At 37.9% G+C, this 13,262-nt stretch overlaps 1 protein-coding gene across 2 annotated transcripts in view; it reads left to right on the plus strand.

Moving 5' to 3' along the window:
- LOC136267878 (uncharacterized) overlaps window positions 1-13,262 on the plus strand; it is a 51,320-nt gene that overhangs the window by 4,089 nt on the left and 33,969 nt on the right. For both annotated transcript variants that reach the window (XM_066063051.1, XM_066063052.1), the window contains exons 2-5: window positions 1,653-1,770; window positions 1,827-1,899; window positions 1,950-2,050; window positions 2,095-2,154. In XM_066063051.1, the coding sequence (XP_065919123.1) occupies window positions 1,666-1,770; window positions 1,827-1,899; window positions 1,950-2,050; window positions 2,095-2,154 (339 nt within the window). In that variant the 5' untranslated portion in view covers window positions 1,653-1,665. The remainder of the gene's footprint in view (window positions 1-1,652; window positions 1,771-1,826; window positions 1,900-1,949; window positions 2,051-2,094; window positions 2,155-13,262) is intronic.

The raw sequence follows: 13,262 nt of genomic DNA on the forward strand, positions 1-13,262 counted from the left end.
ACATAACTGTACTGTATTTAACTGTACTGTAACTGTCTGGTGCTGTGACTTCAAGACTATTCATTATAAAGAGCTGAAAATGTGCCAGTCACTCCTTTGTTACTATAGATGCAGAGAAGCAATAAAATTGAAGGAATGTGCAAAATGGTGACTTTTCTTTTAGCTGGTCATGATTACTAAGAAAATAGCTGTTTTACTTAATTTTCAACTGTGTTCTGCCCTTTACACAGCCCTACATAATATAATATTTTGGAGATACAGGTTTCATGCATTTTCCAACAGTGCACAAATCGTTAATAGAACTCTAACCACTACTCTCAGGTTACGTTTTCTGCTTCAGTTAGCCACATGACTCACTACTGCAAGTATTGATCTTTTCCCATGGGCCTTGATGATCATACAGTACGATAGTAACTGTATAGTAGGGACCACAAAGGAGTAGGCGTGGCCCACAAAATAATATCACCCAAAAATCAGCCTCAATTTTCCCTTACGACGATGAGGCAGTATTGGTGAGGTAAAACTAAGCCCAAACAAGCTTTCAGATCGACCCGAAATGCTTTCAACAAGTTGCTACGGAATTTTAAAAATTTTTTATTCAACTGAATTTTCTACTGACTGAGTAACTGACTGACTGACTGATGCCTTCAGACAAGCGTAACTCGATAACGGCTAAGGCTACGGGCTTGATTTTTTCACTGTTCGATGTCGCTTCAGCCTGACAGGCACCTTTTGGCATACCGCAGTACGTACAATGCATTCTTCATGGACTTACCAGTGTCCTCATTTGTGTCCCATTCATCTTTGCTGACAGGGAAAGGTGTCGATTTGGCGCGAGCACGTGATGGCTTCCCTTCGAAACGGAAATCGTCCGTATTTTTCATCGTGGCTATTTTGATTGCAGAGGTGCTTTTCAAACAGTTCTTGATTCATACTGCTGTGTAATGGGTTGAACATAGCCGACAGCGAAGCGTAATGGATACTTCACTTTTCAGACGATAATTAATATGATTGGGGCGCACGGCACGATTACTTTCTTTTGGTATGCGTGGATTGTGGAGGTGCTTTTCGAACAGTTCTTGATTCGAAATGCTGTGTAACGGGTTGAACATAGCTGACAACGAAGCGTAATGGATACTTCACTTTTCACATGATAATTGATATAGCTGGGGCACGCAGTGCCTTTTCAGATGCGGTATACGTGGGTTCACCAGTCAGAATATAATTGTTTACAAAAAAAGTTAACAAACAAGTACACGAAAAAATTTGGAATTTTCAACTAGAGTAGGGACCATAGCACATCGATAAAAAGTACTGAAACAAGTTGGAGTAGTCCATGATATTAAATCACTGTAAAACAATAAGAAGTGTTATATCCCTACTGTGCATTTCTGTTATGTATCTTGAGCACAGTAGGGATATAACACTTCTTATTGTTTTACAGTGATTTAATATCGTGGACTACTCCAACTTGTTTCAGTACTTTTTATCGATGTGCTATGGTCCCTACTCTAGTTAAAAATTCCAAATTTTTTTGTGTACTTGTTGTAAATAACTACATGTAGATAATGTCTTGATGTACATAATGAATTTCACTACACTACTAGGGCTGCAATGTGTAAATTGATATTCATGCATTTTCTTGATTTTAGGTATTTTGATAAAATGCAAGCTATCAAGTGTGTATTGGTTGGGAGTTGTGCAGTGGGAAAGACTTGCATGATAGTGAGTTATTTAACCAATTCACTTCCAGGAGAATATATTCCAACAGTGAGTATACTACATGTTATAGTAACAAGGTTATATTTGTTACAAACCTGCTACAGGTATTTGATAATTACTTTGCTAATCCCACTGTTGATGGAAGACCTATTAATCTGGGTTTGTGGGATACTGCTGGTATAAAAAACAATGTGAATATGTTACCTAATTTAACACATGATCCACAGGGAGTGAAGATTATGGTAGACTATCATACCCTAATACTGATGTGTTTGTAGTATGCTTCTCAGTTGTTGACCCAGAATCCCTCCAGTCTGTTATTGAGAAGGTAGTGATTTATGAATATCTAACATGATTATTATATTATTGCAGTGGATACCAGAAATCACGAAATACTCTCCTGGAGTACCATTTTTATTGGTGGGGACAAAGGCAAGTAGTTAACCATTTCATACAGTGCATGGATCTTTGGTTATCCAGACCTCTGTTATCCAAACTTGTCAGTTATTACAATGTAGAAGATTAAGCATTTTAAAAACCAGGCGCATCCAGTTGCAGGCCAGCTGTGATCACATGCTTGGTTTTGAAATTCTGTGTGTATGATATTGTATGTGTATATGTATTTATGTATCATTTTCACACCTCAGATTAAAGGAGCCACCTGGGTTACATTTGCAATGTAGTCCAGTTGGCGACTTTGCCTGGGCTACATCTGAATGTAGCCCGGGATACATTTGGACAGCGATTATATTACGTCAAGGCCAAAATATATTGTGGAATACTCACGTGATTAGTATGCATGACCTATGAAAACCACTCAGATGGAAAGCATTTTGTTATCCTTGCTACTCTTCAAGTTGAAGAACAGGTGAGAACTAGTGCTATAGCTTGTTCAATAAGTGTTTCCGCACATTTTCGAATATGGATCACACCCCCTTTACTAATAATACAAAATTACCACTCTACCAGAGGTAACCACTCCATAAGCAAACTTACCCATGTAGGCCTTTAGTAAACCCTGTGATGATTATTTCATAAATGATTCAATAGCACTGATTAAAACATTAAACTCATAGCCAAAATTCTCTGTGATATCTCAAGGATTTGTTCGTTCATCGTATCCAAATGTAGCCACTGCTGACCCACAATCGAATCTTTTAGGCATGTATATATTATAATACATCCAGTGGTTGTACTCATATTGGCTTTGGTGATTACTGCCCATGCTTTGGGCTATTATATAGCTTAATATGGATTGGAAGTGTTACATATTAGCTGTAATATGGAGCATTCAGGCTTTTGCCTGATATTTGTGCCCTCAGCCCTTGGACCTGTGGTTCTTAGGTTGTTAGGCATACGTATCCCAGGGATTGGGATCATTTTGTTTGTTCATGCTGGATCATTGTTACGGAAAGTAGCAATATCTTCACAGAAGTCTAGTTCTACACTTGTGACTACTTTCACAATTGTGTTACTGTTCACTATACAAGGTAATCATGCTATCTACACCTGTATGTTTCAACCAGCCACATCAAGAGATACATACCCAACTAGACCCAGTCGGTAAATAACTACCTGCTTTTACAAGGAAGATTTACCAACAACACTTGATGTTCTACAAATACAAATACTGTCACATCTGTAACTGTCTTAGCAAAACCCTGCCTAGTTTGTATCTTGGTTCGCACAACTTCCAGATTTGTTTTTACCATTATCTACAGTGTCGAAGTATTGGGTTACCAAAGTTTCGGCCTATTATGGTGAGTAGTTTTAGATTGATAGTGCTAGACAGTAGGAAGAGCAAAGAAATTGATTTGTACAATGATGTTTAAATTCACAGCCATAACTTCTACTCTATAGAGATGCTCAAAATGCTTACCATGTATTAGCAAATCAACAAAGGTGTAGTTTTAGTCCTGTGGTCACTTGCACATACTGTACAACAAAACAGTTAAAGTTCTGAGCATTGTTTGTAGTTTAAAAGGATTTTGCTTGAGTTACGCTTCCTTGGCAATGAAACTGTGGTGATTTGTGAATTATGAAATACACGGGATTACAGTAGAATGCTACATTTAAATAAGAAAATTGACTAAACTAAATAACTCCATAATTGTAGCAGAAATAGCAGGACATCAACTTGTTTAACTGGTGTGTGCTCTATTAGAGTAAACTTGTACTCTATTAGAGTGTTTGAGCTGAACTCGTATCATGTAGTGGTTCATAATAGAGATCACCTATGGTTTTCGTAGGCTCACTTCTATAGCCATTCAGTAGCTGGAATACAAAAAGTGAGAATGAAGTTTATACAGATAATCGGATCAGCTATTAGAAATACTGATATCAGCTTGTCTTCAGCTTATCAGTATTGGATCGGTTTGTTACCAAAAGCAGTAACCAATTGCAGGGTATGCGCATGGGTAATTGTTTATGGCATCAAATGGAAAGAGATTGCCCATTTGGCTGTTGTTTTTTATGGTTGCTGAAGACATAAAGTTTTCCATATGCTTGAAATGTTCTAAAGAAATGCCACGAGGGGGAGATAATACACCACTAATTATATAACCAAGTACTAAAGATAATATGAAATGCAGTCAAATTTTCGTCATAAATAATGAATGAATGAATTAATTAATGTACGTGAAAACTACAAGGTGTACAGACATGCACTAACCGGCGATAGAATTGCCACTGAACGAGGCACAAACGTATAATGCTTACTAATTTTCGTTCTGGTGACAAAAAGCCATGTTTTCAATATTCCATATAACGCATACCACAGCCCAACACAGTACAGGGAAGTTTGCCCATCCAGCTGCACAGAAGAGGAAGAATGTTTGTTTGTATTTTATATTCTTCCACCTGGCTTGCTAGGCTCTGGTTGGCTTGGCTATGTGTTTGTAAATGTATTGTAAACAGTGTGGTATGTGTTAATGTTTGCTTGTATTGTTTACTTGTATTGTACATTTTACCTTCACCTGGCTTACTAGGCTCTGGCTGGCTTGGCTGGCTGTCTTTCTTTATCTGGCTCACCTGGCTTGCATACTCTTAACTACTACAGTATTGTCAAGTTATGTATGCATATACTGTAGTGTGCACCCATCACTGTGCTATTTCCACACCACTGATGAACCCCATCTAGCTACCAGTGACCTCTAGTTGATACTGTGCTGTATATTGGCTACATAGCTGAATATTTTCCATCTTCGGTGATATTGCCAATAATGTATTTGCTGCATACAATACTACAATGATGTATAGCTCTCTCTTGTATGTTTTGTATGCATATACTATATACACATCACTGTGCCATTGCCACACCAATATTGTACCGGCACTTATCTACTGGTGGCCTCTAGTTACGATGCCACTATTGTGTTATATCTGTCACTATTGTGCCATAAGTTGAGTTGGGATTATGATTATTTTGATTGTGCCTTCACCACCTAGTTGCATGCATAGCCTCACCAGGGGGTTGTCATGTTGGTATATGTACCGTATAGCTGGTAATTTTCAAAAGGTTTTTATTTTTGGATATTTCGAAGAGGCCTTTCTTTTTGAAAATAAATTCTCACGTCTGGTTGTTCTTCGAAAATAAATTCCCACAAGTGAAAGCAACAATCCAACTTTTGGCGATTTGTTTGTGTATTCCTCGAGTTTTAGCTCAGTATTACTGATGATAATGGGTAAACTGTATCATTACTGTGCCAATAACCAGAAAACAGTTGATCCAGAATGGGAATTGATGCCAGAATCTATGGTAGATAGCTAGCTACGATCGAGCATGATCAAGTCAGTGAATTTACTCCACTCGAGACTCCCTCAGTCTTCTCTCCAGTGCACAGGGATGGGGATTATTCCATCAGTAAGTCAGTTTTTGGCAAACATTCACATATCTCATATTTTGTGACACGAATTTCCGTTTATTTGAAATCCATCCAGACTTCGAAATATGCACTCTTCGAAATTAAAATCCTTCGAAATTCAGATTTTGCTTCTTGTGCGAAATTTTCTGTTTTGAAAATTACTCACTATACGGTACTTGGTTGTATGTGACCTGGTCCTAGTTATACAACCAAGTACTAAGAATATTATGAAATGCGGTTAAAATTACGTCATTAATAGTGAATAAATAATAAATAATGTTTGAGAAAACTACGAGGCCTAGAGACATGAACTAAGTGGGGATAGATTCGCCTGTGAATGAAGGTACAACCGTATAATAAGTACGCCTGTTCGTGCTGATGACTTTACCGTACGTGTAATTCTATATAACGCCCGGCACCACACCCTTGTTTAATTACAGATTGCTTGAAGGAGAAGATTAGTAAACGTCTGTGGAGAGGCCAGAGGCCACTTTACTGGTAAACAACAACATTACAAGTATGTTTAAATGTTTGTAACTGTGTATTTTGTGTGCAGGATATGTGCTCCAGGCATCATGCAATAAACAACTGGCTGATGACCAGTTGGGATATCAGCTGATGCGCTCATAAACAACCAGCTGGAACAACAAGGTAATGAGTAATGTAATACTTTTACTGGTGGTAATTGTATTATACATCTTCATCCTTCATCTGGCTTGCTAGCGGCTGGAATTATTTTCCACTGGATTTATCTACTGCTCTACTGTGAGTCTGTATAATAGCTAAACAAGAAGCCGATGCAGTATATACAACAATGTGTAACTATCTCCTGTATGTTGTGCATGACTGTATGCATAATATTATAGACTGTGATCACTGTGCCAATGCCACACCGCTGATATACTGGCACATCACCTGTGGCCTCTAGTTATAACAGAGTCTGTTGTGCCATATTGGCTTGATTGGTTAATTGTGACTTCACTGTGTCCCTTGTTCTGCATAGCCTCATTTCACTGCTGAGTCATCTTGAGAGACACGTCACACCTACAATATATAGCTACTTTTTGTGTAGGTTGTGTTTTAGTATTGTGGTTTTCTGATGCCAGTTATACTCCCTTGCCTGTGTACGTATGCATATGTATCATTTCCACAGGTACACGCACACTGCTCTGAGTGTTTCCTATGGCACTGTTTATACTTGCCCAATGGGTAGGTTGCAACGTTGGTGTATGTACTTGGTTGTATGTGACGCGGTCCTAGTAATAATAATAATAATAACTAGTTGTACCTGTGCAAAATACGCTTGATACTAAGGCAATTGTTATGTGCTATTTGAGTGAATGCACTTAAATTTGAACATTACTAATGATCAAGGAGTAATTACATACCAACAAAGACATGATTTAGCATAGCTAATGATGTGCAACGCATAGTTTCTTCAATGGTGTGTGGCACTAACATCTAGTTATAATGTTGGTGACCTTGCATCAACAAAGAGTGACTGATGTCATAGTTTTTATACTGTAGGTTGGCTTTGTGCACTGGAATTTTTGCGTATCTGTGCAGTACTCATGCAGATGACTTATCAAGATGCATGTGTCCAGTTACAGGCTCTACACATGCACAGTCCTCATAAAGGTAGCATATCAAGATGTGTCCCATTACAATCATGGATATACACAAAAGAGATTAGTTTTGAGCGGCAGAAAAATTCCGCAATTGGTACTTCATTTGGATGATGTTGCATGAACTAACAAAGTGTCTGAGTGTGATATGAGGCTTGCTTACTCAGAGGCATGATCAGTTTACCAATAGTTGGTGCATCCCCACAATGAGCTATATTCTAATTCAACTTGCGTTTGTCACATGCAGTGGTTTATAATTAGATTGTGTTGTCTATTAGAGTAACTGAATTGGAGTTCCATTTCTCATGGTATTGTTGTGTTGTTTACTTATTGCATGACAAAGTGTGTATGCAGTACAGTATTGAGGTATTCAAGTTAATCGACCGTACTGAGCAAGGTCAACACCAGCACGTGTATTTGGATAGAGAAGAGTTGTTTAATTGCTTTCAGAATTAAGGTATCAGCATAGCCCAGGTGAATCCTTCATACGAAGAGTGGTTGCTCAAATAGAGGTCGTGTGTGTTCTATTAGGGTAGATATTGTGATGTATGTTCTATTAGGGTAGTTAAACGGAGATAAAGTAGTAGAGGTAAGAGTTGACTAAATTTGTCTACGATTCGTCACCTGGTAAGATAGATATATGTTCTGTTAGAGTAGTTGAACATAATCTTCCGTTCTTCCTTGCTCACAATGGTGTCATCCTGCAGGTTTCCTTTTGTTAGGCAGCCTGATTGGAATAATCATCGTTCTTTAACTTGCCACACCCACTACAAAACTCTCCTCCCTTGCAGTGGTGTTGCTAGTAATCCTCTGTTTTAGGTCTGTCTATAGTCCCTGACCTGCTTGTCTTTTTGTCACAGTAAAGCTATACTTCGTCTAGTGCACAGTAGTGTAGGCCTCAGGACGTCTATCCCTGTAGTGGACGGTGCAGTGTGTATTGCCACTGATTCTTCCTTGTGTAGTCAAAGTAGCCTGGTAGGAATGATCATCGCTCGTAGACTTGCCACGCCCACTATGGAACTCTCTTTATACCGGTGGGTGTGTTTGCTGGATGATAGTGTACACACCAGATCACATGATTAAATTTGCTGATGTGGTTGGTTAATCATGAAAAAGTGATTGATCCTATCAATGAGATAGGATCAATCACTTTTTCATGATCTTTAGATAGTTAAACCAAGACGTCATCTGATTTCTATTGGCAATGCATGTATACCAGAATTCCTTATATGTATATTGTAAACTTATAATGGCTGTTGAGAATGATAAGTATCTTGCAACCAAGGTTAGCACATAATGATAGACACGAAAACCACCTTATGACACATAGATTTGGACGGGTAGTTGGTCTAGTGAGTTTGAAGCTAATGGGGGGGGGACCTAGGAGGAGTTTGTGTTTGAAATTTTTGTGGCCTTGATTTTTCTGTTTCTCATTCTGTCATCCACAGGGGGTGAGAAGCGTCTAGAGTTGGGGCTGGTAACATGATAAGAGTCTCCAGAAAGTTTTGGACAAATTCGTATCTTAGTATTTCCCGTAGTTTAACAAATCGCCACCAATCCTGGATCAAAAGATTCACCTCAAATTTTAGATTTGAATGGTACCGATTCGATTGGAATCCAACCAAGAATGAAGGTACAGTACCAGAAAACAGTTGGAGAATTATTATATAGATATCATCAATTATGGACTAAACATTCTGAAGAGTACAAGAAGTACAAAGAAATGAAGACGGCAAAGGAAAAAGAAGCAACAAACAGTTAAGCCAATAAACAGACCAGCAGACTGAGCCTAAAACAAGTTGCTTTAGCTGAAGCTGAAGACTTGCACAAGGTATGGGACATTAATGACAACAGTGCAAACACAAAATTGCTGAAATGATTTTGCCCTAGACAACTAGCTATTCTCTGTTGTTGATGATAGTGGCCTGATACGTGTGCTGGAACCAAGGTACAAAATAGCAAGTCGAAGATATTTTTCTGAGACTGTGATTCCAAACATTGTTGAGAGGATGGTTCATGTCATTAGAGCTCAACTCAAAGTAATAAAGTACCTGAGCTTTACAACTGATGTTTGGAGCTCAAATATAAGTAGTGATTCATTGCTGAGCCTGCCAGATCATTGGGTGATGATTTTCAGTTGATCTCAGCAGTTTTACCAACCCAGTTTCTTGAGGAATGCCACACTGGCAGGCACATGGCCATGTAAAAACAAAAGACTGTGGAATCAGCACTGACCAGGTGCATTGTGTTGTAAGGGAGCATCATTGTTAAAGCCATGAGTGAAGCTAGTCTGCTCTGTTTTGTACACAGGTTGTGCATGATGGATTCTTAACACAACATGTGGTTATTGATTCGCTAGCTGTGTGTTGATCTATTGTTGGATATTTTAGTTGTTCATCTGTTGCAAGCCATAAGTTAGCAAGAATTCAGGGTTACCTCAACATACACTAAAATAAATGGCGGATCCAGGATGGGGCATTTGGGGCAAATCCCCCCCCCTCCACCCTCCATGACCTTGTGGAGGAGCCAGCCATACTTCTAGTAAATACTAAGGCCAAGATCAGTTTATAAAACTCATGAAAATATGCATATTTTACTAGCATTTATTACAAATTCACCTGAAACCAAAGTCAGCTAGCTGTGAAATTGTCACCCAGAACCTTCGTGCATACTAAGCACCTCTAAAAATAATTATCATGTTGCTGTTGTTTACGACATTCGGAACTTTTAATACTTCACAACCATCTGCAAGGCCAAAATGGCAAAAATTAACGGTGAGATACTACTAAGAGGTGATTATTTGCTGCTTCAAAATGCAGCAAATAACAAGAGAATCTGGCTCTCCCCAACCACCTACCAACTTATCCTGTTTGTGCCCCTCCCCTTGCCAGCTCCTGTATCCACACAGCAGAACTCTACGCTATACATGTTTCAGTCTGTTTTAGAACAGAAGATGACTCTTACTGCATACAATGCTGAGAAAGATATTGCTGACAGCAAACCAATAGAGGTAGCACGTAAAATGATACTAGTGCTTGGTAAATATTAAAGCAAAGAGGTACGTACCCTGTCAACAGTGTTGGGGGTAACACATTACTTATGTAACGAGTTACATAATATTACTTTTGTGGTAACTAAATAACATAACGAAATATGCTATAAAAGCTAGTAATATAATTCAAGTTACTTTACTTACAAATGTAACAGGTTACCTAAGTAATAAAGTTACTGTAATGAATCTAATATTAAGTAATTTTATTACTACAAGTGGTGAAGTTACGAGTAATACCTAGCCACAACAAAGTAATGAAGCCCATCTTGAATTAATGAATGAAACTTATTGACCACTTTGTTCTCTTAAATACAAATTAACACATTGTCCAATAATGCAATCATGTCACGTGATTGCACACGTGACAGCTTAAGGCTGTAGACACAAAGGAATATAATTTATTGTATAGTATGGATAATATGTTACTGCAAGTAGTAGTGATGTGTATTGAGTTACTTTTAAAAAGTAATTGCCCCAACACACTGCCTGTCAATGATATTAGAGTGCTGTTTGTTTGGAAGAAAGTAAATAACTTTACCTTTTTACACTCATATCAAAACACGTGGTAATGTTTCATTTGGCCCAAGAAACCAGCACTCCACACTCTGAGTATATTTACAGGAAGAAAGAAAAGGAGATTTTCACACATTCATAGCTCCATGCTGCCTTTACGAAGCAAGACAATTTTAGCTGTGGAAATGCTCAGCCACCGTCAGTAGTCCACATACCCAATTTATGCCAAATCGTAAGAATTCAGACTTCAAAAATTGGCTTAGTTTCTTTGTTTCTTCTTTTCACATACTTTCAAAAGCTGTCATAAAACATGAACAAGGAGTTATTAGCAATTATTCACAAAAAAAAACATTACTAATATGTTGTCACGCCTACAGCGTAAACCGCTTATGGGAAGAAGCTGAAAAATCAATGCATGGATAGGTTAACTATTGAACCTCAAACCTTCTGTAGTTTGAATAAATTGAGCTAAAGACCATGAAAATACAGTGAAAACCAACAATTATGAGATTGAGATGTGCTAATAAAAAAGATTACTTGCCGCAGACTGCTCTGGGGATTGAATGGAAAATCAATGTATAGATTTAAAGCCACAGAGTTATAACATGAAATCCAACTCAGTGTAGCAAGTGTGAGACCGAGATACTCTAATAGAGCACTCATTCTAATAGAGCAGTCAGCTAAGATAATTATTATTATAATTGCTGAACCTCACAAGCGAGTATAAGTCCAATATGGAGTACAAAAATTTAAACAAAATCACAATCATTGAGTTATTGAGTCAGTAAACACATTAATAGTAGCGTTGACAGTTTCATTGGGTAGTTGTTCCATATTGTTATAATAGCTAGAAAGTAACTAAACTTGTTTGAATCTATCCTTGAAAGTGGTACTGTCAGTTTGTAGTCATGACCTCTGGTAATTCCATGGTTAAACGTAATATAATCAGGTAGCTTTAGATCTACGATTTGGTAAATAATCTTGTACATCATTTGTAGCCTAATAGTATCTCTGTGATGGTTTAGTCTGAGTTTATTTATCATCTCGGTTACACTACTTGTGGGGTGGTAATTCTTCATTGCAAATCTTGCAGATCTTCGTTGAACTGATTCCAGTTTATCATTTTGTATGAGGGGACCAAGAGCAGACAGCATATTCTAGAATTGGATGTATGTAGGTCAGGTAGGCATCAGATTTTATTTCACGTTTGCATGAGTACAAGTTTCTCTTTTAAAAAGCTAAGGTGCTGTTTGCCTTTTTGCATACTGAGTCAATTTGTTTGTTGAAGCTTAGTTTGGAGCCGATAATAACCCCTAGATACCTGGCTTCATTTACATGTTGAAGTGGGTGGTCATATAACATATAGGAGTGTTCAATTATATGTTTTCAATAGTATCTGAAGTACTTCACACTTGTTGATATTGAAGGTCATCAGCCATTTACTTGCCCATAATTCCAAATTGTGTAAATCCTGCTGAAGAGTTTCTTGGTCATTTTTATTATTTATTTGTCTATAAAGTAAGCAATCATCTGCGAACAAACTACAGCATGAAGATAATACATTTAGGCAAGTCATTTATGAAGATAAGAAATAACAAGGGTCCTAAGACAGGAGGCACCACTTGTAATATTTACTGGGTATGACACATATCCATCACATACCACTCTGATTGGGTCCAGAAAGAAATGCTGATATCCATTCAAAGGTGGGACCTCTGATGCCATAATGATCTAATTTATGAAGTTATTATCAATGTGACGCTTTAACAAGCTTTGCAAAAGTCTAGTAAGATTACATCTGTTTGTGTTTTATTATTAAACAAAGGTATGAATAGTGCAGAGTAGTTGTTGTTCAGCTGAGCGTTTTGCATGAAATCCAAATTGGATCTCAGAAAGTGCATCATATCTTTCCAGGTGTGTCATAATGTTGGAGTAGACTATGTGCTCAAGTACTTTGCAACAAACACTTGTGAGGGAAATTGGGTGATAATTGCTAGGGTCACTTCTGATGCCTTTCTTGAAGAGTGGAGAGTAACCAGTGCCGTCTTCCAGTCTTCAGGGAGAGCACTCTGGTGGAAAGAAGCCTTCAATGAAAGAGTTAAACAGGGAGCTAGTTCATGAGATAATTCCTTCAGCAATTTAGGCAGTAAGCCATCTGGTCCTGTTGCTTTGAATGGGTCGATATTATTTAACAGTTGAACGCTAGTGAAAACTGAGTAGAAATGTTCATTCAATAAACTTGCTTTAGAAATATTTGTAGAATAGGTAATCTAAACCAAAATAGCCAAACTATAAAAAAGATTGTGGCCCCCAAAAAGGCCAAGATGAAAAAAGATGTGAAATCCAAGGTGGCGGCCAAGAAATGGCTGTGATGGTAGGTTAATTCGGCACCAAGTTCACCTGAATTGTCGTAATTAAAATTTTTGCCATTAACCTACCATCACAGCCATTTCTTAGCCGCCACCTTGGAGTTCATATCTTTTTTTA

This window comes from Dysidea avara, chromosome 10, assembly GCF_963678975.1.
Source record: "Dysidea avara chromosome 10, odDysAvar1.4, whole genome shotgun sequence".
Lineage (NCBI taxonomy): Eukaryota > Metazoa > Porifera > Demospongiae > Dictyoceratida > Dysideidae > Dysidea > Dysidea avara.